This window comes from Aspergillus homomorphus, assembly GCF_003184865.1.
Source record: "Aspergillus homomorphus CBS 101889 unplaced genomic scaffold BO97scaffold_64, whole genome shotgun sequence".
NCBI classification, from domain to species: domain Eukaryota; kingdom Fungi; phylum Ascomycota; class Eurotiomycetes; order Eurotiales; family Aspergillaceae; genus Aspergillus; species Aspergillus homomorphus.
The window spans coordinates 28249-54431 of record NW_020291950.1 but is presented as its reverse complement, the minus strand read 5'-3'; the positions used below and the strand labels follow the sequence as shown (position 1 = coordinate 54431).

The following is a 26183-nucleotide window of genomic DNA, read 5'->3' as shown; positions in this document are numbered from 1 at the left end:
GTGGGATCCCTACCCCCTTCCCCAAGGAAATTGACTACTTTATTTCTCTGTTCCTTGATGTCTTTCTCCTGGTTTCGCTTGACTGTATCTTCCCAGAGCTTTCCGAACAGGATCTAGCCTCGTCCACTAACCAAGCACGAGGATCCTGGCCGATGACTTTCCGTCATTGGGGCTACGTTTTGCAGCTTGTCAATTCGTCCGCCCTCGCCCACTCTCCACCTTCGTAGCCGCTACAGGAGCTGCCATGCGTTCATCTGCCAGTTGGGCCTTGGGAATAATGAGTTCTCTCTTTCCAGCATACCTCTCTGACGTCCTTTCTGGGCTAGCTAATGAATTGTAATTTGAATTTCTTTTTTCCTTTATGCTCTTTTTGGACGGTTTTGCATCGATAGCGGCTACCCATCTATGTATCGGTCAGCTCAAGCGCTAACCTGTGGGCTGCCATTTGATATGGCGATTAAGCGGCGTCACGATGTCAAACCTCGTACGTTTACCCTGACATAATTCTACGAGTTCTACCCTGGAGATCCAGGGCATCGGCACTAAGATCGCAGTAGGTGCTGCCTTGCTCTTGAGTAACGGTGAGTGGGCCTGGGAATGCAAGTCTGAGCCCCCGAGGGTTTTTGGGGGCTGGATTGCTCCGTCCTCATGTCATGAGCAACGATGAGAGATTACTCTTTCCAGTTTCTCTCCCTTTTCTCGGATCATGGCTCTGTTCTATCAGAAATATTCAGGCGCTTAAATGCAGGCTCACCGTCGACTTTACACCTCCCGCCAGGAACAATTTTGTGCGGCACAGCAATAGCGGGCGGTACTTACTATGGTTTTTCAAGCTCGCTGAGCCTGTTGACAAAAAAAGCTTCAAGCTTCTGGCCCTGCCTTGCGAGGCACTTCGACCTTCTTCCACATTCCTTTCTCCAACTCAAACTATATGAACACGCGCAGACTCTGTCATTTATACACCCTTTCTTATCTATTCTGCAACCAGCCAGATCGACAACCACTTTTCCTTTCTGATATCATCTCGACATTGTGAGGTGTGGATCAGCCTCGGACTATCTTTGTCATTGCGATTGGTGGCCTGACTGCCTATATATCTCCTCGGACCTTTGCCACCGCTCCGGAGGTCTACTTTACGTCCTTCCTTCCGTGGTTTGACCACCGTTTCATATACTCATCCACCATTCCGTCACTCATCCACGAAGAGCCCCAGCTGGCTACCACCATGTATCCACAAACCCCAATTGGGTACTCGGGACCGGTAACCTTCAGCCATGGTGGTGTCGACACTGGGGAGGGGATCGAGGACTACTATGCAGCGATGCAACCGCAGTGGACCGGATTGGAAGCTGTATGTTGCATAGTCAACCAATCTCCAGAGACCACCCACTTGAAGCTGACCAGCTCTGAGTTGATGCAGTCGCCTTATGGAGCAGTCAGCCATCCGTATACTACAGCGGCAGCCTTCCCTACCGGCTCCATCCTCACTCCTATCAGCCTCCCCGACAGCTCCTTCAGACCGAGTCCGGTACTCAGTCATCATTCGCAAGAATACCAATACAATATCAACGATACCGTTCCGTCGCAAGGACTAGGTATCACGGCCCCATTTCCAAACAATTTCCCTCGGACTGTGACTGCGGGTCTCGGACACACTCTAGAGGATTTGAAATATGGCCTGGGCGAGGTGGATCACTCGCCGCAGCCTCCCCCACCAAAGAAAGCCAGACGTGGGCCCAAGCAGGCAATCACGCCTCGGGAGGCTCCCGTTTCCATACTCCCCAACCCCGAGGGGCTCCAGCGGATGGAGCAAGAGCGGAGACAGGGTGCCGCCGATGCACAGCAGCAACAGCGACCTCGAGCTCCAGGCAGAGGGCGCAGGGACCCACAGGCCGAGGAAGAAGATGCCTTCGTGGAACGTCTCCGGGAACAGAACTTAGCCTGGAAGATCATCCGCGAGATGTTCCGGGAGAGGTTCCACAAGGATGCGTCGGAGGCGCGGCTACAAATGCGCATGCTCCGGCGGCGCAAGGAGCGCCTGGCCCGCTGGGATGAGAACGATGTGAGTACGTGCTCCGTAAGCAGGCCTTAAATCCTAACTAATCGTTAACGGCCAAGTTGTCCAGATCCGTCTACTCATCAGGGCTCGGGATTATTGGGAGCACGAGAAGTATAATGTGATTGCGCGAAAGGTATGATGGCAGTTGGTCTCAATGGATGACTTGTTTCGATTCTTTTACGAGGTGCTAACTATAATCCCTGATCTCAGATGAATGAGTTTGGAGCCGGGCAGTACACACCACAGCAATGCGAAGCGCAGCTACGGTACCTTGATGCGCAGCACCGGGACCGAAGTGGCCTGGTCCCGCGGTCCCGTATATCTGAGCCTTCGCAGGCTCGACGGCGAGTCTGGCCTCGATCATCATCTCAAAATTTAAACGGTGACACCAAGACGTAATTGACTTGCCATGGGTGTACTGATGAACGCGAGAGGCATGTTGAGGCGCATTATGGCTTGTTTACGGCTAGTTTTGTTTCCCTTTTTTATTGCATGGTTAATGATACGTCCGGATGGACTCCGTTTGACGATCTGCATGGTAGCGTCTTTCTAATTTCGTCCTACTACTATCTTTTGTCTTTTCTTTGGTTATCTGATATATACCCTGTGCCCGAATGCATATGAAATGACATCTCATAGACACCCGATTTCCGGCCTGGCAGCATGTACTGTACATCTACTTTAGTCATTCCATGGAGATTCATCCCGAAGACCGTGCAACTCGAAGATCAAAAGACGATCAGTTTGTGTTGGAGAGCCAATGAGCGTGGTTCTCTCTATTACCCCTTTCTTACCCGTCATAAGTAGAGGACAAAGAAAAGATATAGTAGCCAAGCGTCACACAATTTGAAATAGCCTTTACTGGCGCGGTTTTTCTTCCTCGCAACGGTTTGCTGATCTCAATCCCCCATGTCTGTACTCCCTGTCAGGCCTCGGGGAACTGAAATTAAGTTGACACCTGTAGACCGTGCCGTAGTTGTTACATTCAACGAGGAGTAGGGAGGGGAAGAAATACAAATCATTGCGCCTCCGCCGCCGCCGCCGCAGCAACTCATCTCCAATAGTTAACCGCCCGCCAGTCCCCTAAGCCACCACAATCCTTTAATCCTCATGAGCAATTCCTTTCCCATGCTTAGCCTTTCTTAAAAGGGATACTGACGATTTCAGTTCCGGCTCTGCAGTACGTATGACCTTTGATCATCCGGATAATTATAACCTCGCGATCTGTGCTCACCCACCCTCTATCCTTCGCCAGCCTTCCTAACTACTGCTCTGTATGCTTGATCGAGAATCAACGAGTTCTATGTTTAGGATCGTATTCACGAACGAACGAGATAATGCACCAGCTTGAGCGGAACACAGCGTGCATCCATCCATCCATCCATCGATATTGCAACTTCCACCTCAATCTATACACCGCACCGTACCATAGAGAATAATCCCCATACACCTCGCCACAAACATCCAAACCAAATCCCTATAATCAAAAGCCCAAACTCAGACCAACCCCCCATCCCGCAGATCATAATCGCCCGGTCCTCTCAGCCGCAAACAACCGCTCGATCGATCGCAAAGGAAAACCGCAAACCAAACCAAACCAAACCAAGACAAGGTTCATCCTATCCGACGAGTGTTCATCGATCGAGATGTAATGCCTTACCCCATCAGATTATCAACCTGACACACTATGCGGCTACCAATGCATTACTACCTAGTACTTTGTACCACGCTCTGATACGTAGCCCGGGAAGGGGGAAGGAGGTGGGGGGACCCTAGAGGACGATCTACGGGCTGGCAGGGATGTAGCGGGAGTTTATACTTCCAATGACATGACTCGTTATACTTCGGCTTCGGCTTCTACCTCGGGGATTGAGTCGATCTGTTCTTTGGGGCGGGCTGGATGGAGATGGTCTACACCTACCCTGTTGTGCAGTCACCAGTGGTAGTTACGGTATGTTGTGTGAGGTCGTACTATGCGTATAGCCGGGCTCCTTTCTTTGATAGACTTTTTTTTGGTTTGGGAGCGGCTGTAGGGCTGTGGTTTTGTCCCTGGTAGGAGGGATAGATGAATGTTGCGTTCTATTTCTGGATGGGTTATGCTTGGCTTGGGGGATTGCTGTACGATTAGTACTAGGGCGTGGTGTCACGGGTTGGGTTTCCGACTTCCTTTTTCGTTCTTCTATGCTTCTCTGCTGTCTAGCTTTGATGCAGGCGGAGTTGGAGTCTATCAACGGTCTCTTTAAGAATTGTGTGCTGATGATCGAGATGGGTAGTAGGGAGTGAGATCATACGGCAAAAGTAGGTAGTGTACGTAGGTATAGGTATCTTTCTCCTCAACCAGACCAGGGTCTAAAAATTCTATCATTGGCTATCATTCTCGTCCTCATCCTCGGCGGCATCATCAGCGATCGGGAACGTCAACAACGCCGCAACACCACCCAGCCCATCCAGCCTACGTCCGCTCTCGTGATCCGAACTCAACACGCGCACCTCACCACCCTCAACATCGCGCACCCGATCCACCAGCGAGACCCAGCGTTTGCGCTCCGCCACGTCCTGCGACCGAAACAGCCGGTTGGAGATGATCAGCACGCCGCCGCCGCGGCCCACGGCCCCCTGGTCGACGGCAGACTCGACCTCGCGCGGGCCGTAGGTCGCCTTGTTGGTCTCATTACGCAGCTGGTCCAGGAAGTCGTCCATGAGCTTCGTCTCGCGCGCGTACTTCGTGTCCGCCAAGATCGTCTTGACCGCGGGTGACTGCAGCACCTCCGCCAGGGAGTGCAGGTACCCCGAGGCCGAGTGCACGACCACGATGCTCGGGAGCAGACGTTTGAGCGCCGGCATGCTGGTGTTGGCGACCCCCTGGATGTATTTCTGGAACCCGGTCGCCACAAAGCCCGGCGAGGCGAGAAGGATGGGTCGCACGGTCTCGTTGCTGGTGGAGAGGGAGGTGGCGCTGGTGTTGAATTCTATCTGCCGGATAAGGGTATCGAGCGTGACTTGGAAGAATTTGTTCATGCCCTGCGACCGTTACCGGGAATGTCCCACATTAGCTTGTGCATAGCTGCTTCGTTCCGGGCCAGATTGCAACGGTTTACCTTGTCATGATCACCCCCGCCGTGCCGTTTGCGCGGCACAGACATCTCCACCTTCTGTTTGAGGATCGTCTGGAACTGCCCGATGAAGCAGATATGAGCCAGACCCTCTTGCATCACCACGGCCACAGCCTCGGCCCGCCGGTTCCCACCTTCATCCACCGCATCCTTAAGCATCTGGACAGCGATACTGTCCCATCCCACCCCTTCCCCGTCCGAGCCAGTCTCCTTCTCGAGCGTGAAATTGCGGTTCATTTCGAGGTCGAGGGTGTGATGCTGTCCAATCTTGGTGTGTGCCGTCTCATTGACGATCTGCCCGCTCACGTGCAGCTGCGAGCTCTGCGGGTCGAAGTCGAGGCTTTTCACCCGGACCTCGAGGTTCAGGTGCACCCGCGCCGAACTCGTCGAGCCGGTATCTTGGGTGGTGGTGACACGGCGGATGGCGCTGGCGCGGAGAAGGTCGCCCGGTCGGATGAGGTTGTATGCATGCCACTGTGTTGGAAGCAGGGATCAGTCGAGGAAGGTAGGTAACTGGAAAGTGGTGTTGCGTTTGCGTACCATATCCTCTGGCTCTTCCGGGCACAGCGTGACGGTACCGGAGCCATTGAGCTCGATTTTATTCTTGACAAGGCGCATGACGGGTGTTCTCGAATCTGACGATATATATATGTCTAGACGAAAACGAAAATGGGTATCAAAGCCACACGCAAAGCTGTATTTTTGCAGGTTTAACGCTCTGCAAAATCGGCGCTTGCTGCTGTTTGGTTCGTTGCGCTCTGGAGGAATGACGAAGGGTGGTCGGCCTGGGGCAGAAGTGCGGGACACTTCTCGGAAAGGAAAAGTGCATTTGCTGCCCATGGCTTATCGATAAGAGATAACGAAGTGATGCCGGCCTAAGGCTGCAATCGTACGTATAGCTGTATAGCATGAGTTGGAATCCGGGCGTCCACTTACTTCACTTGAGATATCTCCTCCCAAGTGCCTGACAGATTATCTATTACTTAGCCATTGCGTGCTCAAGACCACATCCTGACATCGGCTACCAAGCACATGCAAAGTCAGTCTAACAGTCAGTCCGATAGTCGATTCCTAGAAACTTGGTATTACAATGGCGATCCCAGAACCGCAATAGCATATACTGAGCTGACAAGATTTTCATTATTTCGAATGTCAACGTTAGGTGGCACGAAATTTGATGGGAACAGAAAGTCTCTTTCCTTAGTTCGAGTGACCCTTCAGGCATTTGGCACAGTCGATGAAGGGTCACAGTAGCAAGACGTCACCCCTTGACGATGGGCTAGTGGTGAACTCGAGGTTGATGCCGTCCGCTAGCAAGCTCATGCATCGTTCTTATTCATTGAAGATGCAATGCCGACATCACTGATGGATCAATCTTGCCATGCTCGGACACACTATCCTTTCCCAAGCATTCGTGGTCGCAGCTTCTCTATTAGGAAGAAACAGAATCCAAGAAGGCCAGGTGAATTCACCGACGTCGTGAGGATAGAGAAATGCTCCTGCCTTTTGATATCAGGAGCCATGTGATTCCGCAGTCATTCATCCGGCCGGTAAAGGGGCGCTAAACCAACCCTAGGCAGCTGATTGCGCTTCCTGATCGCCATTGTTGACTCCAAGCCTGATACTTCTGGGGAGTCCTTCCTCGTCACTGCCATACGAAACACGGGGCAGACGTACATTAGGCCTTGAAAGCATGACCTTAGCCGAGAAATATGTATGAGAACCACGAACTTGGATCATCAAGATACTTCTAGTAAAAAACCATGGGAAAGCACGGCACCGGCGATCGGACGTCCGAATTCGGATCGTCCCAAGCCTGCACGTCCAGGGGACGGAATCATCAACTGATTGATAATGCCACCGGACCCACAATTGATCTCTCGGTCCACGGCGACGGCGCATCTTCCTCGTGGGCATGCCGCACTGCGGAGCGGCACCTTAGAAATTAGCTCTGAGATGTTTTCCTCTGAAACTTGACTTTCTTCTGTTCCCTCCGGAGGCATTGATCCTTCATTTCACCTGTCTCGCTGTGTTTAGACAACGCTGTGTGCGATCTTCAGGCATAGACCCCATGGCTCCACTCTCCCTCTCCTCAACCAGAAAGATGGTCTCGGGCTACGAGATCCCGGCGATTGGGTTCGGGGTAAGCGATAGTCAGACCCGACAATTTTTCCGGTGAAGCAACAACAATTGACAGAAACTCCGGCGCTCCAGTCATATCAGACGTATGTTATACTCGTAATCCAGCGACCTGCTGCCGATTGACTATTATCGTCGTCTTGACTGACACGGCTTCGAATTGTAGCCCTCCCGATGTCACGGAGAAAGTGATCCTGAAGGCCCTGGAGGCTGGATACCGTCATGTATGGACCTTAGCCCCTAGTTCCAGCCTCTACAGCACCACAGTCAATAACAATCTCTCACGCCTGCTGCTACAGATCGACTGCGCCCAGCTATACCAGAATGAAGCCGAGTGCGCGGCGGCCATTCACAAATCGGGCATCGACCGGTCCCAAGTCTTCTACACAAGCAAGATCCCCGATACGCATATGTCATACGAGAAGGCCAAGGAAGCCATTGAGGCCAGTTTGTCCGCGGCATCCTGCCTAGGCTACATCGATCTGTACGGTCACTCTTCTTTCTCATCCGCAGCCGACGCATCGAAACTGACACGCCACACACAGTATGCTCCTCCACGCCCCCTACGGCGGCAGAGAAGGCCGACTCGGCGCCTGGCGCGCCCTGGTGGAAGCGCAAAAGAGCGGCAAGATCCGCTCGATCGGCGTCTCCAACTACGGGATCCGCCACCTCGAGGAGCTGGAGCATTACATCCAGAGCAGCGGCGTTGGGGGCCGGATCTCCGTGGGCCAGTACGAGGTCCACCCCTGGTGCGCCCGCGAGGACATCGTCGCGTGGTTGCAGAAGCGGAACATCGTCGTCGAGGCTTACTCGCCGCTGGTGCAGGCGAAGCGAATGAACGAGCCGATGCTGCAGGCCTTGGCGAGGAAGTATAAAAGGTCTCCGGCGCAGATCCTGGTTCGCTGGAGTTTGCAGAAGGTTTGTCCGACTGGAGCGCAGGCTTCTCTATCTTGGATCGAGTGCTGATATTGGGGACTATAGGGATATGTTCCACTGCCCAAGTCGGTGACTGAGTTCCGGATCAAGGAGAATACGCAGGTCTTTGATTTCGAGCTGTCACAGGAGGATATGGGTCGGTTGCAGACGGATGAACATTCCCCTGTGTGCTGGGATCCTGCTCGGGATTCGAAGCTTTAAGGGAGACAGCATGGGCTCTCAAAGCTTGCTTAGGGCTCCAGAGCAAACACAGATTAATAGACCAAGCTAAGCAGCATATGAAATTGTCAAAGTCGACAGCCCATAGCTATGTTCATCGTTGTTGTTGCAAGAAACAAATTAGTTTACCGAATCACCAAAACAATGTTGATCCGCGCTTCGGCATAACGTTTTACCGGAACGGCTTTCCTTCCTTCCGGCCTCGCCTTTCCACCCCATACTTTCCCTTGGAAACAAATCAATGTTACCCGGGGTGGCTTCACTCACTCACTTGTTTACCTTTTTCTCTACTACCGTGTGTTGTTCAGCCCCTATGTGATCCTTCTTTTTCCATCACAAACACCCCCAAATAAAGAACCCAACTTCACTCAAATGTCTATCTCTACAACCCATATCTGCCCTAAACCCAGGAAGTCAATTCCGATTCCTCTCCGTCGTCGCCGCTTTCGTACAACCACCACTATAACTAAAACAGTTACCTCCGTCTAATCTCCGCACTTCACAAAAAGAAAAACCGCGAAAATGCCCACCACCAGCCCCCAAAAACGCATCATCCTCGAGAAATCCCGCACAGTCCGTCGGCGCTACCAGCGCAGCAACAAACGACTCCAGTTCACGGCGTCGCAGATCGCGCGCATCGAACGCGAGCAGGAGCGCGAGCGCCGGGCGCAGCAGCTTCGCGACCGGGATCGGAAGCGCATCGCTAACAAGAAGAAGAAGGCAGAGAAGGAGGCTCGGGATCGCGAGGAGCGGAGACGGCTGGGGATAATGGGGTTGCCGGATCCGAATGCGCCGGTTGTGCCGTCGAGTCAGCCTTCTTTGTTTCGGTTTATTCGGAAGCCTGCTGCCGTGGGGGCGGGTGCGAAGGGGGGTGTGGAGGGTGTGGAAGGGAAGGATAATAACGATGGCGATAGTGATGGTAGTGATGGGTCCGGGGGAAGTACGGAGTTTGAGGATCTCGATCTTGAGGGTTGGGAGAGTGAGACTGTTACGGCTGTTGAGGACGTGGTGTCTGATACCAAAGTGGAGCAGGGTAAGAAGGAGGGTGATGACTTGGGTGTCCATCACGTTGATAAGGAGGACGATAGAGGTGGTGCTGGAGACACTACTACGGAAGACGAGTTTGGCTGGATTGAGGAGCATGGCGCTGCTGCGGATGAAGACGAGTTCTCTGATTGCTCCATCTTTGACGACGGGGAGATCATCCAACGGACCGCGATCGTTGCGACCGATGCTATAGACACCAAGGATGCGATAGACACCTTTGCGATCAAGATCGAAGACGCGGACACCAATGCGATAGACACCCTGGGCGCGAATCCCAAGGATACACTCCATGCCAAGCCCCTAGTGGAGCATGGAGCTATACCTGACTGCTCCGCAAGCGATTCATTTCAGGATGACACGGCACTTCTGTTGGAAGAATTGGGCCATGAGTTTGACGCCGATGATGAATTCGAACAGGCACTGGTTGCGTTGGATGCCGTGTAAGCAGGAAGGAGACGCACTGCATGGAAGGAAGGCACTAATGCAATAATGCAACTCGGCTTCCGAACCGACGGCGATCCGCGCATGTCGGATGGCGGCCCTGGGCGGGAGCCCCTCGTCGGGTCGGGCGGTGATAAGCTGAGCGGCTCGCGTTCCCCGCCCGCCTTTTTCAGCTCCAAATTCGATCCGACGGATTCATGGATTCGTTGAGACCAACCGCGTGAAGTCCGGAGCAAATAGAAGGTTTGAGGTGGTACGACTGGATATACGGCTACACTGGAAGGAATGATTGCCGCGGAGATGGATATCGGCACATTTGAATCGTTGAACACTGGATTGAGAGCAACCACAAGTTCCCCGCCCACGCCATGACGTCGACCCCGCTCAAGACTCGCCGAGCGACTGCTATCGACCTTCCGATCACACCTTTCTCTTCTCTTCCCTCCTCCTCTTCTGTTTTGGTTACTATCCCTCATTGAACAATTGCGAGGAAGCCCGAAATAGACACCAAGATGCCCACCGTCACCGTCCACAATCACGAAATCCACTATGCCGACTCCCACCCGGACGGCGCCCCGACCAATGGTTTGACTTTCATCTTCATCCACGGACTAGGCTCCTCGCAGAACTACTACTTCCCCATCCTCCCATTCCTTTCGAACCACCGTTGCATCACACTGGACACCTACGGCTCCGCCCGCTCAACGTACACCGGCCAGTCCGTTTCCATCGAATCCATTGCCGCAGATGTGGTCGGCGTGCTGGACGCGCTGCACGTTCCGCAGGCCGTGGTCGTTGGACACTCCATGGGCGGACTGGTGGTCACCCTTCTGGGCGCACAGTACGCAGACCGGGTGAAGGCCATAGTCGCCATCGGCCCTACCCATCCGTCGGAGAAGCTGGCCTCGGTCATGACCCAGCGCAGCGAGACTGTCTTGAAGTGTACGCCTTCCACCCTCCGAACTCGAGCTCTCTTTCCATGAGATACGCTAACCCGAGAATCAGCGGGCATGGAGCCCATGGCAAACACCATTCCTGGCGGCGCCACCGGCACGCGCTGCTCGCCTCTCGCCAAAGCCATGATCCGTGAATTGGTCCTCGGACAGAACCCCAAGGGCTACGCGGCTCTCTGCCAGGCGATTGCCACAGCTCCGACCACCGACTACTCGGCTATCCGGGCGCCGTTCTTGTTGATTGCCGGCGAGGAGGACAAGTCTGCATCGCTGGAGGGCTGCCAGCATATTTTTGATAATGTGTCGAGTGCGAACAAGAAGCTGGAGGTCTTGTCGCAGATTGGACATTGGCACTGCGTGGAGGCTCCGGAGGAGGTGGGCAAGCTTATCAGTGAGTTTGCGAGTAGATTGTAAGCAGCATGTAAATAGAGACCGGTAATTGGGTATTCTATAAGGGGATGATACTTGGACAAGTTCGAATGACTTGGAGAATACACAGTACAATATGAATAATGAGAACGCAATCATGGACTAAGCACAATCAAATGAATACCAGGAACTCCAATGCAACGACCTTCACGAAACAGCTCACATCCAAGCATGAGAATGGATAACATAGTCCGGTATCATACGAAACAATATTTACAGAGAAGAGCCGCCGGCTACCAAGGATAAAACAGACATCCTCAAATCCTCCCAACCCGTTCACACCCAGGAAAACCCACCTAGCTAGACTCCGGCGCCGGCGCCAACTTCACATCATACTCCAATTCAAGCCCAGCCTGCGGATCGCCCTTGCGCTCGACAAAGTCCACGATCAAGGAATCCTTGACGGCGAAGACCGAGTCATTGGTGAGGTACGGGTCCTTGCGATCGAAGATCTGCGTGGTGAGAGGTTTATAGCCGTGGTGCGTGGCCTGGTTGTCACCAGTCAGTAAACTTCATCCCCCGATCCTCAACCAGAACAGAACAGAATGTAAAAGAAAGGACTTACAATAATATGAATATGCGCCGGCCGGAACGGATGCCTATCCATCATTTCGAGCAACTTCCCCGCGGGTCCTATCACAAACCCCAAGTTAGCACCCCAACTCCGCGCCTCCCCCCCCCCACAAAAAAATCCAAAGGATATATCATAAACATACCATCATCAGGAACAGGATACGGCGTCGGCCTGAGACAATAAAACCAATACCGGCCCTCCTCATCCGTGCGAAACTTGCCCCGCAGATTAAACTCCTCCTGCGCGGGATCCTGCTGCTCATACAGCCCATTCGTACTCGCCTGCCACACCTCCACGGTAGCGTCGACCAAGGGCTGTTTCGTGACGTGATCCACCACACGACCGTGCATGAACGCCATCTCCCCATCCGACACAGCCGTGCGCACGATATTCGCCCCGTTGGCGCGGAAGGGCGTGTCGGCGCGGAAGAACGGGCCTAAGATTGCGGTTGCCGTGGGTGCGTCTTTGGCTTCTGAGGCCAGGGTGTAGGTTATTTCGTCGACTAATCTGTTTTTGATTTTTTTTTTTTATGTGTTAGTATGTGGGAGTTGTAAGATGGGTTTGATTTTGGGAGGGATAGGTTGGAGTGAAAGAAGGGCGACAGGCAAAACGTACGATTCCAAACCAATCACATCAGTAACGAGTTGACCCTCGTTACGCTTGTCGTCGCTCATCTGCCCCGCCCAGTTCATGAACTGCACGGCTGCCATCCATTCGTCGACGGTGACTTCGTTCTCGCGGGCGAAATCGTGCACGTGTCGGATTAAGCCGGTCATCAGTTGGCGGAAGCGCGGGGTGGTTTTGGGACCCATTGCGTTGATGACATTGTCGGTGAAGTTGGGATCGAAGCGGTGGGGGGCGGTCATTTTGATGGATTTGTTTTTGTTTTGTCTTGTCTTGCAGGGAGAGGAAGGGGGTGTGAGGGAGAAGGTGGTGCTGACAGTGACACGAGTAATTTGGAGATTAGGTCGGGTCCGATTATATACTACTATCACCTGCCACTAGACACAGTACTTCTACTAGGTATGAAAGTTATTCCTCCCTTCGGCGCCCCCGGATTTGTAGGCGACAGATGATGATTGGCTTCGGAAGCGGGTAGGGACTAGGGAACCTTTCCCCCTCCTTCCAGCCCCGCCTTTTTCCTGTGTTTTGTTCGGATTCCCGCTTCCGAATTCCCCGCAGTTGGCTTCCGATACTTTTCACCCCCTCCAATGTCTGGGACTCCAGTTGCATGACACCCCTCCGATCGACAGGAGTTACACATGATGTACATATTATCAACTTTCTAGATCCATCGAATCACCTCCCGTCGGACCCCTTCCCCTTAGGATTTCGCCGCTGCCTCCATTCCGACGGCCACTGCTGCACGACGGTCCCGCGCTCCCAGATCGTGCCCAGCCGGCGTTCAACAACGACATCGAACACCTCGACGGGCACCAGCCCATCGATCCCCTCACTCAGAACCACCCCATTCTCACTGCGCCAAAACGGACACCCGGCCTCCAACGCCTTAACGATATCAATATAGATCAGCACCTGCGCGTCCCGCCGCATCCCCGAGATCACCTGCCCTTGCGCCCCGAGCACCGCTTTGTTATCGGTGGTGTCATCCTTCAGCAGCGCCGACAGCACGGCTTCGCGCTCGGGGCCCGTGGCAAAGTGCACCTGGTTGCGACCCATGCAGCGCAGCCCGCCGGACTCGAGGATGGCGGGCCAGGCGCCGTGGAAGGTGCCGTGGACGACGGTAGCGGGTAGTCGGTGGCGGTCGGCGAGCGTCAGCCGCTCGAGCAGGCCGGCGGCCTCGACGCTCTTGATGCTGTGGCCCTGCGTCGCGCGGATGAGGTAGTGCGTGGGCTCGAGGTCGTCCGTCGCGGCCGCTAGCGCCGTCGCCGTCGCCGTCTCGGTCGTGTCGTCTGTCGTGGTGTCCCCAGCAGCACCCGCCCCCTCCGTCCCAGACGTAGGCGTAGCACTAGAAGAAGAAGAAGGGAGATACAACAACCCAAACCGCTTCTTATCAGAGCAAGCCACCGCCTCCACAATCTCAGGGAACGTAACCTTCAAGGACTTGAGTTTCCGCCATCCGAGCTAGTCACCGCATTCCAAGTGTTAGCATGCAAACATTCATCAACCAATCAATCAATCTCGAGCTGTAGGTAGGGAGGTATTCCGTCGTGTAATCCTCCCCTCTATCCTCCCCTCTTTCCACTTTCCATATTCAAGATTCAAGAAACCAAGAGAAATCATACCAAATCCCCCACCCCCGCATACCCCTGCGCATCCATCTTCAACCCTTCCTTCTCGGCCGCATGCCGCAGCACATACGACATGGCTTTCGATACCGTAATCTGTCGTCCGGTTTTCGGGTCCTCGGTCTTCCGGTTGCCGCCGTCTTTCCTGAGCCCACGGCCGGGTTTGCTGTTTCCTTTGTTGCGCGGTGCGCGGGAGGTTTTCTGGGGGTCGGGTTGTTGTTCATTGTGTTGTGGTTCCGCGGTGGGGTTGGTGGATGGCGTTGCGGTGGACATTTTGCGTATATTATGGATTCTGGTTGGGGATTTATGTGGGTTTGTTTTCGGGGTGTGTAGGTGGTGGTGGTGGTGTTGACGGTGGAAGGGGTGGCGATGGGTTTGGTGAATTGCGGGCTCGCACTCAGGTTGACAGTTAAAGTTAAAGTTGAAGTTGAGGTTGAGGTTGAGGTTGAGGTTGGGCGTCAAGCCGAGACGGGATCGTAGGAGAGAGCCGCAGCTCATGCGGATTTGGGGGTTGAGTTGGTAAATTTTGGCTGTTCTCTTTCTCTGTTGTGTGCACACTGAATGAATGGGTTGCGTGCGAGGATGGATGCACGTGCGGGTGCGATGAAATGGTTTGGAACGCCGCGGCGGTGGTAGCTTGCTAGCTAGTTTTGCTCCGCGGGATTGTTGGATTAAGCGACAATATCAATCTTGCAAGTTGTTAAGGTAACCTACCAAGCAAACTGGCTACGAGCTTTGAGTCAATGAATGATGAATCGAATTACTGGAAGAGAATCTTTTTCTTCTCTCTGTCGCCGAATTTGACATCATCAACGGGAGGTCCGCGGCTCCACTTCAAGTGCGGCAAGCATTACTTTACCATTATACTCAATCTTCTCACGAGTTTCAATTGACCAACTCTTCACTAGGGCGCTTCATATCATCTCTATAGCTATTACCATACTTCTCTCCTGATGCTAAATGGGTATATCACAAATCACATCGTCCCGCAAACAATCACCGATCACAAATACAGCTACACTCCGCCACCGGGCAGACCTTGTGCTTCCCAAACCATTCCCGCGCGTGATGCGCATGGAACCCGTGGTTACAGTTGATACAGAACACAACGAATCGGCGCATCAGCTCCGTCTCGCTTGGGCGACGGGACTCCGCTCCCGCCTCGGCAGTCACATACGCCTTGGACATCGGATCCGGTGATCCCAACCACAGCGTGCAGACGCCGCAACGGGGCATGTGGCGCCCGCATCGGGGACAGACAGTGCCGGACATCGCGGCCGTCCCTAGAGGATTGCCTGCCGTCGGATGCACCACCTCGCCCGTGGCGGACGGGGTGAGCTGCGACGAGGCGTCGTGCTGAGTAAGTGGTCGGGTGCAGTAGTTGCAGGTGAGGCTGATCTGTTGTCGCGGTGGCTCCATCAGCTTGCGGCCGTCCCAGGTCACGGCGAATTTGCGTGATCCCACGTCGAAGCGGGCTCGCTCCAGCTGCAGTTTCCACGAGTTGATCTGCCACCGGTAGGTCTCGCGCCAGGCTTGATACCGAGCTCGATGCGGGGGGTTGTTGATGAATCGCGGGACGGTGTAGCTCATAGCGAGCACGGCTGTTTGAATGTCGTTGAATTTGTTGATGTAGGACTGGAACAAGTCCATGGCCGAATGGCCAAGTCCTGTGAGAACGACGCCCTCGATATCGCCTTGTCGAATGACTTCCCGCGTCGTTTCGTGCAAGAACTTGGTGAGATCGTCATCCGGGAGCCAGCGCAGGGCGACTTCGACGCGGTACCTCAAAGGAAGGGTTGTCTCCTGGATGACCGATCTCCAATCTCCTCGACTGACGAGTGCGAGGATGGCCCGCGCATACGGGTCTGCTAATTCCTGGGCGATTTCAGCGCACGTTTCTTCCCAGTCTGGGTCGGTGTCGCCTTTCGCGGCGCCGGCAATAGCCATGGCGAGGAGCTTGTGCGCTTGCGTCGGCTCATGGCTCCGAAGCGCCACGTAGGCCAGCTTGGCTTCGTCCTGGAAAATAGCCAACGCGGCGGCTTTGGTGTGCTGCTTCTCTGCCGATAACGTCTTGACGAGCTCTTCTAATTCACGATAGGTTTGCGCCGCACCGCAGATCCGCAGACACAACCGACGATGTTCTACATATTTCGTCTCACAGCCTTTGGTTTCGGACAGGTTCAGCTGATCGCTAACCAGATGAACAATGGTTTTTTTGATGTCCGATGGTGAATCCGAGCTCACACGTCGAGCTTCTAGGCTCTCCCCTGCCGACTGTTAGTCCCGCCATGATCCAAGAGAGGTCTCCGTACCTAGGTCATTGTTCCAGACATCGTAGACCCCCAAGTAATTCAGATCCAATCCGTTGATGATCATCGATTCATCAGAAGAGTCAGACCGTGCACCTAGTCGAGTAAGCATAAATTCCACCCGAGCAGTAGAGAACTTACGTTCAACCCAATCCCAGAAGCCCAGTAGCCAAGGATCATCCGCCACTATCCTCTTGTTCCGCGCTTCATCAAATAGATAACCCTCCTTGCATCGCAGCCTGCTGACGGACAACAACGTCAAAGCATCTTCCACAGCAAGAAGATCACCGGACAACCCTAGCGAGATGGCGCGTTCTCTCGCCTTGCGGCTTGAAAGGGGACTCTCCCACCCATTTTCCGAGTCATTCGCCCCCGGTGCCGTAGCCTGAGCCGACACCCGGTCGCATAGATCGCGCACGACTTCCGATATACGACTGTCCGGGTTGGACGGGGGACTAATCACTCTGAAACCAGAATCTTCATCCGGCGAGCCCCAGATCAAGGATGCCTGTGACGAGAGCCGCACGGGTGGCGAGGGCGGTTTGGATGTGACGATGTTGATCTGACCAGTGCCGTTCATAGTGATCGCGCTGGGCTCGTTGCCGGAACTCATATTCAGAAAGTCGAAGGCCACCACCCTGTCCTCTTCTGCATAGCCACGGGAAGGGTGATTGAAGGGACTGATGATATCTCGCTCATACTTGGTATAAATCTGTTCAGGGTATTGTCCAAGCGTCTCGTCCACCGACGAGCGCATCTCATCAGCCATGTATTCCTTGGCTATATCATACGTCTTGAGATGACCGCTGTTAGCCAATACCGCCAGGCAACCCCTCTTGGTGCGGGAGAAGCGCAGACTCCAGATACTCGATTTAGGGGCGATGACATTCTTGAACTCCAGCGCTGGACCAGCCTGGCCAGCATCAAGCGCGGTGGCCGCACCCACCGCCGGCGTGATAAAGCGCGAACCAATCCGTCGATCCCAGACACAGATGACCGGATCGTTTGTTCCCTGACACGAGGCGATATAGTTCTCATCCAGCCAATTGATAGCCAAATTATGAACGCACCTCGTAGGGAACTGTAGCGACGGATTCCCGGGTCCCTCTGCAAGCGCAAATCAGCCAACCCACCCGACACCTCAATCATCAACATCAACACCACCACCACCACCAAAGCGCACAAAAACAAGTAAGCAACACAAGAAAGACCCACCTCGCAAATCATAAATGCGCATAAACTGGCCCTTAACCCCAGTGACCAAGGTATCCGGCTGATCGCGAAAGAACTTGATACTGGTGATGGGCTCGGAGCTAGCCAGCTTGCGCAGAGGCTCGACGAACCCCTTGGTAGCGGGGGCCTTCATGGTCAGGCGCTGGTTGACGTCCCAGATATTGAGGCAGAAGTCATTGCGGACGCGGTCCAAGCCAGCGGCCAGCAAGCCGTGGGTGCTGAAGGCGACGGCGTTGCAGTATCGCTGGTGGCGGATGGGAAAGGAGAAGGACTCCTGGGCCTCGCTGTTCATGCGCAAAATGGTCGCGTCGCCCGAGGACTGGCCCACCGCGACGAGGGACTCGTCCAGCGGGGACCAGTCGAAGGCCCGAAACGCGGGCACTTTGGTGTGCGTCGACAGCACCTCATGCTCGAGGCGGCGTTTTCCGTCAAACGATGTCACCCGGCATAGGCGGAAGGCTTTATTCACCACGTCCACTGAGAGGAAGCGTTGCTCGCTTGTGGTGGAGGCCGGGGACCAGCGGATAGCTGTCTCCATTTGGGCGGACGGAGAGGGGGTCTGGCCGGCGCGCGCGCAGCAGCAGCCTCAATGCAGCCCGGCTCGGCTCTTTCGTCTGGCTTGAAACAGGATTAGGGGAGCTGAGCAGCTAGTACTCGCTGATGGAGCTACCTGGGGAGAGCGGGGGGATGGACCCGGTGCCGATGAGACTGGTCACACCTGGTGGGTTGGTGGGTAGGCAGATGTAGATAACTAAGTGCCTAGAAGTGCCTTGCTAGAAACGGCAAGGGAAATGTGATGTGTCAAAAGCAGCCTGCACCCAGCGAATATACTTCAGCCAAAAGTGGAAAGATAGGTGAATGTCAAGCTCTAGATGTAGTTGCCCATTGGGAATAAGTGCGTAACGCTCTCTGCCTTCAAGCTGACAATACCCTGCACTCACGAATAAATCAACAAGCGGAACCAATGCGCCAGCTGAGAAAAGCAGTCGGCGAGTGATACCTCGTACCTACCTTACCCCCCACAGCGAAGGAAGTACACCTGAGGTCGGACTCGAGTAGAAGCAAAGCAATAGTTCCAATGCAGCCCATGGATTGGATCGATGAATGGGCGCGTCATGGGACTAGCCTGCCTCTAATTGGCTACGCGGAGAAGTCCCTCGGACCGACCCTGATCCGGGCCATACTATCAATCAATGGCCCGAAAGAGTAAGTGTGCATTTTTTTCCTTATGATAAGTTTATCCACGAGCCTACCCAAAATCAAATTAAATCTCGAAACATCAAACGAAAAAGCGAACATTCCTCGAGCAATCACTCAAACCCCTGATCCCCTCCAACCGACCCAAGCCCACAAAGAAAAAGAACATAACCAAAAATGCCCCGCGAATACCAACCAAACCCGCGACCCAGCAAACGCAAACACGAAGACGACAACCTCGACGAAGCCAGCACCACCCACAGCCATTCACACCACAACCGCCGCCCCCACAAGAAGATCCTCCTAAAAGATAACCCAGACTTCACCTCCGTCAACCACCTCAAAAAACGCATCCGCGACGCCAAGCGCCTCCTCGCGAAACCCGACCTGCCGGCCGATGTGCGCGTCACCCAGGAGCGCGCCCTGATGGGCTACGAGCGCGACCTAGAAGAGGAGGTGAAGAGCCGCGAGCGGTCCAAGATGATTAAAAAGTATCACTTTATTCGGTTTTTGGGTATGTCCTTCCCTCGCCCCCAAAAAAAAAAAAGAAGGGAAAAAAAAGGCTAATGATAATACCTCGGATAGAACGCAAAACCGCCCAGAAAGAGATCTCCCGCCTCACGCGCTTGGAAAAGGAGCTCTCCGAGAATAATAGCACCAACGCTGAAATGGACGCCGCGACGAAGGCTAAGAAGCTCGCGTCTATCGCTAAGAAGCTGCATGTTGCGCGCGTGAACCTCAATTACACCATCTACTACCCTCTTGACCAGAAGTACAGTGCGCTGTATGCGGATCAGAAGAAGAGTAAGAAGGCAGCCGCAGACGGAAAAGAGGATGTGTCGCCTAGTGCTAAAGATGTAACGCCGGAAGAGAAGGAGGAGGATGCGGCGGCGGCAGCAGCAGCAGCAGCAGAAAAATCCGCGATGTGGCAGACGGTCGAGCAGTGCATGAAGGACGATACCCTCGACCTCCTTCGAGACGGCAAGCTGAATAAGAAGGCCAAGGCCGAGGCGACGGACGAGTCGGTCAAGACGTCCGGGGATAAGAGCAAGAAGGCGCGAGATCGTGCTGATGGGTCTCAACCCGACAAGAAGAAGAAGCAGAGGAGCGAGGATCATAAGTCGAGTGGTAGGGCTAAGACCGATGATCGGAAGAAGAGGCCGAGCGCGAAGCAAGAGGACTACGAAATGCGGGATGCCGGCAATGACGATGGGGAGGATAGCGATGGTGGATTCTTTGAGATGTGATTGTGTGAAGTTCCTAGCGTGTGGTGCATTTGCAGGAGTTGGTTTTGGTGATCCGGTTTCTGTTTCTGTTTTTCGATTAATTCCTTCTGAATCTCATACTTGACGAACAGTGCACTTATTCGTCTAACATACGATACCCCAATCATCGCTATTTTCTACAGAGCCCAGATTCTTGTCTTTTCGAGGAGCGTCAAAGGTGTTTCGCTCTATGGCGGCCTCTCAGTTGAGCTCTGCACTGGCCGAAAAGAACATTTAGTATGCACTATTCGTAGGCGTGTTCGACAACCAGGGTTCAGAGGCACGGCATACGCAACCTGATCTGATAGACACCTCCAACGTCTTAGATAGACATCTCCGAGCCAACCCCTACAAAAATACGAACTATGCCAAAGACCGCGGTAGTTTCCAATCTTCCTTGCTAAATGATCGACAACATGAATCATCCCAACCAACTCCGAGATTCTCCGTCCACCGTCTAGAAGAAAAGAAGGCCAGCTTGCGACAACAGTACATACAACATTTGCAACACCAGTTCTGACTCCAAAGAGAGACAACGCCAGAAGCTAGCGCGAGTGAACACTAGGCAACAAAATAAAATAAATGAGTCAACGAATCAAGACCGTCGGAACTGCCCAGCGCAAAAGATTGTACTAAGTCATCAAATTCGTGTATCATAGCAGGCTCGCACGATGCGAACGATGCTTGCGATTGTTACAGCATGACCTGCACTCTGCTACCTTGTGTCCCATCGCTCGCTTTTCGGTTACAAAAATCACGCGATCATGTGGCACACACAGTGAGATAAAGGTTACCAGAACCTAAGGGGGAGAAAGAAGAGGAAAACCCTTCGAGGGCATGAACCCGTTTGAAATTGCAATGTTGCAAACGAGGTTCCAGAATTGAAGGGAAAATATGCAAGTGAGCCTCTCACATAACTGTGCAGCCAGAGTTACTCTCTGTGTGGCGACGACGTCCCGCTCCTAGGGCTGAGATACCCCCGACTCCATACGCGGCGGTCTCTTCGTCGACTTCGTTGTAGATTCTCTCCGCCTCGCGAGCTCGACGTCGTCTCCTGCGCATGCCTGAGCCGGTGGTGCCCGCTTCCTCGGTCGCCATCATGTAATCGGCCCATTTCCGATCGAGGCGGTTCGCTGCGATGAGGTCCCCGCGGAGCACTCGTTTGTTGTGTTCGTTTACGGTCATCTGCCACCCATAGAAACACTTCAGGTGGATGATCTCATTCGGATACACAGGCGGAGGGGGTGGAGGCGTGATGGAAGACGTGATCATGGTGGGGGATCCAGGCACCTGACCTGGATCCACCGTCTGTGCCACCACTGAGACAGTCTGCGGGGGTTTGCGAGATCGTGGAATGAAAGCGTTGCTTGAGAGCACCTCTTTGACACCAGCCCAGGTCACATTGCCGCAATCAAACACGACGAGTCGCAGGCCAATCTGAGGTAGATTTTCACCGTAGCCCCTCTTGCGAACGCGGAGACTGGCTTCCATTAGAGTCAAATCAGACACCCGCGTGTTGTCCATCTCAACGGAGCGAAGGGAAAGGCAGTTTTTCATGATCGGCAGGGTTCCCTGGTCACCAAGGAGCTCACAGTAACTGATGTTGAGATGCTCCAGACGAGGAGCGCATGGCGATTTGGCAAGCTCGATCAGTGTTTGATTAGTGATCCGAGTTAACTCTTCGAGGTCCAGGTGAGTAAGACAGGGGGTAGTTTGGATGATAGGGATAACGGAGTCATCGGTGAGCTCAGCGCAGTGTGAAAGCTGTAGTCCTTGCAGGTGAGGCACATTCCAAGCAAGACTCTTCACGCCCTGGTCGGTGACATCAGGACACTGGTGGATATCCAAATGCTTGAGGCGACGAGGAGGGACGATCGGCCGATCCAGCAACACGTCGATTTCCGGATCAACCCCATGCATCAGGACTTTCAAACTTTGGTCGGTGAGATCCGTTCGGCTGATAATTAAGCGATCCAAGGTGTTTCGCTCGAACAACTCCATAGCGAAGTCAACATCATGGAAACCGCGAATCTCGCTGGCCCGCAGATCCCTCAGCTTCGGACAGGCAACCACCACTTTCTTCAACCCGGTGGTATCAACACCAGTGCACCAGGAGACGTTCAAAATCTCCAGCTGCGGACATGACTGAGCGATGATCTTCATGGCGGAGTTTGTGACCGTGAGCAGTCCTGATAGGTTGATGTATTCGAGGCGGGGGTTTCGCAACAAGAAGTAATGGATGGTGGACTTGTCAACACGACATCCTTCCAAAGAGAAGTTGACCACGTTCCGACACAAGTCAGTAATTCGTTCACCCTCGGTCCGCCATTTCTCTTTGAGCTGGACACAACCTCGAAGGTTGAGATCTCGAACAAATGGACCCCCGGCTGTCATTAACTTCACAAGGCCTTCGCTAGGAATGTCGCGGTAGTAGTCGGTTGTATCCACCTGACTCCAAAGCTGCCCGTCGTAGCACATTGCATTCCAGGCTTTGGAAACCGCCGAACAACGAACGATTTCCCTCGGAGTGAGGTACCGGAAAACACGCATCTTGAGTTCATCCGGCAAGCTACCCCAGAGATCGAAGACTTTGGGCTTCGGTGAGGGCGGTGCAACGGTAGCCTCGGTTGTGACATCCGCCATACTGATCGCCAATCCACGGGACCCTGGTCGCAGGTCCTGAGGTAAAGGAATCGTCTTCGATTGAGAAGCATTGGGGGAGTCCGAGGGGACCATTCGGATGCGAGCAGCGCCTTCGAAGTAGTCCGTCTGCGGGGCAGAGGCGCCAGGCGTCACAGATTGGGCATTGAGCCCCCCGTATAACTGCGATGAGCTCCCATTGCCCAAGCAGGGAGAGTAGACCGTCTGCGAGAGCGAGATGCAGGACAGCGAGGCCTTTCCATCGCGGCGATACCCAGTGGACGCGGATCGGCCGCGTCTAGTCAGACTCGGACTCGACGAGATGCGTTGGAGGTTCTGGAGCAACTTGTGACGGCCCTTGAGTTTTGGTGGTTGGTCCAAGGGAATCTGACCGGTGGACGAAGCCGGACTCGAAGGTGCAGGACTCTCAGGGGTCGACCTGATATCGTCGGGAAATGCGGTAGTCATGATGCTGGTGCTGATGCGATCCGCAATCTTCCACAGGAGATCACTTGTTCTCAATTGAGTGAGGTCCTAGATCGGTGCGATGAAGCAATAGTGTGAATGATCAACCCGACCGAATGCTTTTCCGTGCCAAAACGCAAAAATGCTTGCAAAGACGAAGAAAACCTAGTTGCGCATACTGAATCCAACAAAACAGTCCGTGAAGTGAAAATCTTATCGATTGGCGATAACCGTGATGGCGACACACCCCAACGAGCACAGAAACGCCTGACCTCCGTTCCTGCGGATGGGCAGGCTGAATGCTCGATTTGAAAATCTGACTGAAAGAAAGGAAGAAAGAGGGCTCGGATCACCTGAGCAGCAAAGCAGCAGCAGCAGCAGCAGCAGCCAGCGACGACAAAGTTGAGCAGTGTTTTCGGGTTGAAGGTTGCTGTAACGATTGTACCATGGGACCTGAAGACCGCGTAACCCGGCGGGGCCGGAGGGAGAGCCAGCACCACGACTGGTCTGCGACCGAAAAGTCAGGAGAGCGACGGAGTTGAGTTCAATTGTAGACGTCACGCAAGCATCATCCACATCAAACAATGCAGCCGGAAGACTTGCTGACTCGAGCCGAGTTTGTAGGATATTCCTACAGCGAAGGGAGAGGAAGGGTTGGTGAGGGGCGGGAGGGAGAAAGGGAGGTGGAAGGATACAGGAGGATAGGATCGGATCTTGTAGTTAGGATGACTAGTTTGTCAGTAGCAGTAGGAGGTGCACTGGAAAAGAAGAGGACAGGACAGCCACAGAGAGTGAGAGAGAAGGATTGCCAATGCCGACTGGAGAATCACGTAAGGTCGGGGGTCAGCCGACAGGAAGGGCGAGCGAGCCACACGGTCTTTTTATTTAGTTATTGTTGACAGAGAAGGAGAATATACAGCAGAGAAGAAGGACAGAGGAATAATTCGCGCAGAGTGGCTGTGAGTCTGAGTCTGTGACAAACCGAAAAGAAAAGGGAACAATGATAAGGCCGCGAATAACAGTCGTCGACAATGGAATCTCTCCTCCATTTTACCCCACAGGCAGCAGGCGTTGTTGGTTGTTTCTTATCGAATATCGATGGGATTCTCCCTTAGTTTCGCACTTATCGATTAGCCATTAACCATTAGCTTGCCCCACTGTGGCCTGTCACGGTTCTGTCACTTTCATGTCTGTTGAAGTTACCGGTTCAGATGGCCCGGGGCAGTCTTGCTTGCGATCAGGAGATGAGAAGGCATGACTGGGAGTTGGTGGCCATGATAAAGGTAAAAGGTAACGCGAAATCTGAGACATGATAACCAGAGACCAGATCAGTCAGAGTCATCTGCTGCGCCACGGACAACAAAGGTGTTCAGTGGTGTTGTTCGAGAACAGACAGTACGGACAGACTACAGAACTTACCTTCGATACCAACAAGTACGACCCGAGCCGTATGGCACTTGTCCCGAAATGAAACAAATGCCTCTCGCCTCTTCCACCATCCATCCATCCATCCATCCATCCATCACATTCGAATTCCCTGTTCCTTGCAATGCTATGTTGACCCGGTGGAGCGATTGGGCAACAGTCAGTTAAGGGCTATTCTTAACAATTAACCAGTATCCGAAATGTTCATGCATACACCAGCCACTACATTAACCCCCATCACACTTGATCTCCCTATCTCTACTGTCGCGACACCCACCAACCCGCCCAAGCACACCAAAACTAGAGGCTATAAATGATGGATACCTCGAATTCCTACTCCCCTGACACCGACAGAAAGAACCGGAAGCTAAGGAACACAGTCACCCCCCTCCAACACACACATACCAACCGGGAAAAAAAGAAACCCCAGTGGACCAGTCCGGAATCCCGGGTCCCATACCCACCACATCCCAAGCCCTTGAGAGGCGAAAAAAAGACCAGAAAAGGAAAGAAGAAAAGGCAAACGAAGCTACTCCGTCGTAAACAACCCTCCCTTCCGAAACTCCGACTGGCCCGGGAAATCAGATCAGATCACAGTAAGGTCGCCAACCGTATCCATATACAGTAGTATGTGGCACAGTTCCTGGCACATGGGGAGAAAATAGAAATAGAAATTCAAATCCGCGCGGTCTGCCAGCTTTGAGACCTACATAGGTATTCGTACTTGCACAGTAAGAAGGGAGAATAATCTTCCCCATCCACTCTTCCTTATGATCTAAGCAGCAGAATTAAAATCTTTCACCCAGCGAGTGTACCTCAACGAAAAGGATGATTGAGCGCGAGCTAAACTACGCGTTGTCGGCGAAGTGGACTGGAGGAAGAATTGACTTCGACACTCTACCCCATACGGAAGAGGGACCTGTCGCTCAACTCAACCATTGCAGTGAGGATGGAAGGGAAAGAAGGGGAAAGGCAGAGAGGGGCGTGGGGAATGAATGATTTGTTTGCCTCCTCCTGGTTCATTTCCACGACATCGCCACCCAGGCGGACCTTGGAGACCTGCGTATATATTACTTGTACTGTACAAATATTTACTGAGTCTTACCTACCAAGCTGATTGTCTCCTCTGCTGGAAACCTAAAACGCGGAGGTTTGAAGCCCATTCTAGAACACGGACAGTCAATCAGCATCTTGAGGAGAAAGACAGCAGAAAGACACAGACTCAACAAACGGACAGTGAAGCCTGCGTGGCTTTGATCCATTGGGAGAAGAGAGGGGGACCACTTCCACCCCATCCCTCATAGCCTCGTCTCTTGGCCATGGGCTCACCGTGGGAGAGCGATAGGGAGATGATGCGAACCCGGGGTCTGATTTGTTGAGTAGACGGTGGATAGAAAGAAAGTTCCATGTCTCTCCCACATGGCAACAAGCACTGCAAGAACCAGCCCAGAGCTACAGTTCCGCGACATTGAAATGCACCCCCCCGAGAG

General features: G+C 53.6%; 9 protein-coding genes across 9 annotated transcripts; 5 read left to right on the top strand and 4 right to left on the bottom strand.

The window, feature by feature from the left end:
- The first annotated feature begins 1121 nt into the window (after positions 1-1121).
- On the top strand, positions 1122-2507 carry BO97DRAFT_248905 (uncharacterized protein). The gene is made up of 3 exons (XM_025690838.1): positions 1122-2062; positions 2127-2192; positions 2270-2507. Exons 1-3 carry the CDS (start codon positions 1226-1228, stop codon positions 2456-2458), a joined length of 1092 nt encoding a protein of 363 aa, XP_025546661.1. The 5' UTR covers positions 1122-1225; the 3' UTR covers positions 2459-2507.
- Positions 2508-4376: 1869 nt separating this feature from the next.
- On the bottom strand, positions 4377-5933 carry BO97DRAFT_399933 (putative translation factor pelota). The gene is made up of 3 exons (XM_025694270.1): positions 5713-5933; positions 5158-5646; positions 4377-5080 (listed from the first exon to the last, which is right to left on the bottom strand). Exons 1-3 carry the CDS (start codon positions 5788-5790, stop codon positions 4421-4423), a joined length of 1227 nt encoding a protein of 408 aa, XP_025546660.1. The 5' UTR covers positions 5791-5933; the 3' UTR covers positions 4377-4420.
- A 1239-nt stretch (positions 5934-7172) lies between these two features.
- BO97DRAFT_408955 (aldo/keto reductase family protein) lies at positions 7173-8523 on the top strand. Its single transcript, XM_025695971.1, has 6 exons — positions 7173-7315; positions 7387-7397; positions 7478-7535; positions 7611-7795; positions 7857-8229; positions 8293-8523. The coding sequence occupies exons 1-6, from the start codon at positions 7244-7246 to the stop codon at positions 8446-8448; spliced, it is 855 nt and encodes a 284-aa protein (XP_025546659.1). The 5' UTR covers positions 7173-7243; the 3' UTR covers positions 8449-8523.
- Positions 8524-8716: 193 nt separating this feature from the next.
- Positions 8717-9984, top strand: BO97DRAFT_481227 (uncharacterized protein). Its single transcript, XM_025700802.1, has one exon. The coding sequence runs from the start codon at positions 8989-8991 to the stop codon at positions 9955-9957; it is 969 nt and encodes a 322-aa protein (XP_025546658.1). The 5' UTR covers positions 8717-8988; the 3' UTR covers positions 9958-9984.
- A 52-nt stretch (positions 9985-10036) lies between these two features.
- On the top strand, positions 10037-11429 carry BO97DRAFT_399925 (alpha/beta fold hydrolase). Its single transcript, XM_025694269.1, has 2 exons — positions 10037-10896; positions 10960-11429. Exons 1-2 carry the CDS (start codon positions 10467-10469, stop codon positions 11319-11321), a joined length of 792 nt encoding a protein of 263 aa, XP_025546657.1. The 5' UTR covers positions 10037-10466; the 3' UTR covers positions 11322-11429.
- Positions 11430-11501: 72 nt separating this feature from the next.
- On the bottom strand, positions 11502-12852 carry BO97DRAFT_399922 (intradiol ring-cleavage dioxygenase). The gene is made up of 4 exons (XM_025694268.1): positions 12526-12852; positions 12053-12417; positions 11902-11969; positions 11502-11824 (listed from the first exon to the last, which is right to left on the bottom strand). Exons 1-4 carry the CDS (start codon positions 12774-12776, stop codon positions 11633-11635), a joined length of 876 nt encoding a protein of 291 aa, XP_025546656.1. The 5' UTR covers positions 12777-12852; the 3' UTR covers positions 11502-11632.
- Positions 12853-12963: 111 nt separating this feature from the next.
- On the bottom strand, positions 12964-18239 carry BO97DRAFT_399917 (uncharacterized protein; the record flags this gene model as incomplete). The annotated part of the gene is made up of 6 exons (XM_025694267.1): positions 12964-13995; positions 14157-14451; positions 15160-16426; positions 16472-16564; positions 16610-17575; positions 17684-18239. 6 exons carry the CDS (start codon positions 18237-18239, stop codon positions 13210-13212), a joined length of 3963 nt encoding a protein of 1320 aa, XP_025546655.1. The 3' UTR covers positions 12964-13209.
- Positions 18240-19075: 836 nt separating this feature from the next.
- On the top strand, positions 19076-20145 carry BO97DRAFT_399914 (Efg1 domain-containing protein; the record flags this gene model as incomplete). Its single annotated transcript, XM_025694266.1, has 2 exons — positions 19076-19412; positions 19484-20145. The coding sequence occupies 2 exons, from the start codon at positions 19076-19078 to the stop codon at positions 20143-20145; spliced, it is 999 nt and encodes a 332-aa protein (XP_025546654.1).
- Positions 20146-21072: 927 nt separating this feature from the next.
- Positions 21073-23271, bottom strand: BO97DRAFT_356200 (F-box domain protein; the record flags this gene model as incomplete). Its single annotated transcript, XM_025692162.1, has 1 exon — positions 21073-23271. The coding sequence occupies one exon, from the start codon at positions 23269-23271 to the stop codon at positions 21073-21075; it is 2199 nt and encodes a 732-aa protein (XP_025546653.1).
- Between the last annotated feature and the right edge of the window lie 2912 nt (positions 23272-26183).

Bases quoted from the DNA above. Each gene is read 5' to 3' on its own strand.
- BO97DRAFT_399925 (XM_025694269.1), top strand. From the start codon at position 10,467: ATGCCCACCGTCACCGTCCACAATCACGAAATCCACTATGCCGACTCC. The intron at 10,897-10,959 runs GTACGCCTTCCA...CCCGAGAATCAG, and splicing joins CAGCGAGACTGTCTTGAAGT to CGGGCATGGAGCCCATGGCA.
- BO97DRAFT_481227 (XM_025700802.1), top strand. From the start codon at position 8,989: ATGCCCACCACCAGCCCCCAAAAACGCATCATCCTCGAGAAATCCCGC.
- BO97DRAFT_399922 (XM_025694268.1), bottom strand. From the start codon at position 12,776: ATGACCGCCCCCCACCGCTTCGATCCCAACTTCACCGACAATGTCATC. The intron at 12,418-12,525 runs GTACGTTTTGCC...AATCAAAAACAG, and splicing joins GATGTGATTGGTTTGGAATC to ATTAGTCGACGAAATAACCT. The intron at 11,970-12,052 runs GTATGTTTATGA...GGTTTGTGATAG, and splicing joins GTATCCTGTTCCTGATGATG to GACCCGCGGGGAAGTTGCTC.
- BO97DRAFT_408955 (XM_025695971.1), top strand. From the start codon at position 7,244: ATGGCTCCACTCTCCCTCTCCTCAACCAGAAAGATGGTCTCGGGCTAC. The intron at 7,536-7,610 runs GTATGGACCTTA...CTGCTGCTACAG, and splicing joins TGGAGGCTGGATACCGTCAT to ATCGACTGCGCCCAGCTATA. The intron at 7,796-7,856 runs GTACGGTCACTC...CGCCACACACAG, and splicing joins TGCCTAGGCTACATCGATCT to TATGCTCCTCCACGCCCCCT.
- BO97DRAFT_399933 (XM_025694270.1), bottom strand. From the start codon at position 5,790: ATGCGCCTTGTCAAGAATAAAATCGAGCTCAATGGCTCCGGTACCGTC. The intron at 5,647-5,712 runs GTACGCAAACGC...CTTCCAACACAG, and splicing joins CGGAAGAGCCAGAGGATATG to TGGCATGCATACAACCTCAT. The intron at 5,081-5,157 runs GTAAACCGTTGC...TAACGGTCGCAG, and splicing joins GCGGGGGTGATCATGACAAG to GGCATGAACAAATTCTTCCA.
- BO97DRAFT_248905 (XM_025690838.1), top strand. From the start codon at position 1,226: ATGTATCCACAAACCCCAATTGGGTACTCGGGACCGGTAACCTTCAGC. The intron at 2,063-2,126 runs GTGAGTACGTGC...CAAGTTGTCCAG, and splicing joins CCCGCTGGGATGAGAACGAT to ATCCGTCTACTCATCAGGGC. The intron at 2,193-2,269 runs GTATGATGGCAG...CCCTGATCTCAG, and splicing joins ATAATGTGATTGCGCGAAAG to ATGAATGAGTTTGGAGCCGG.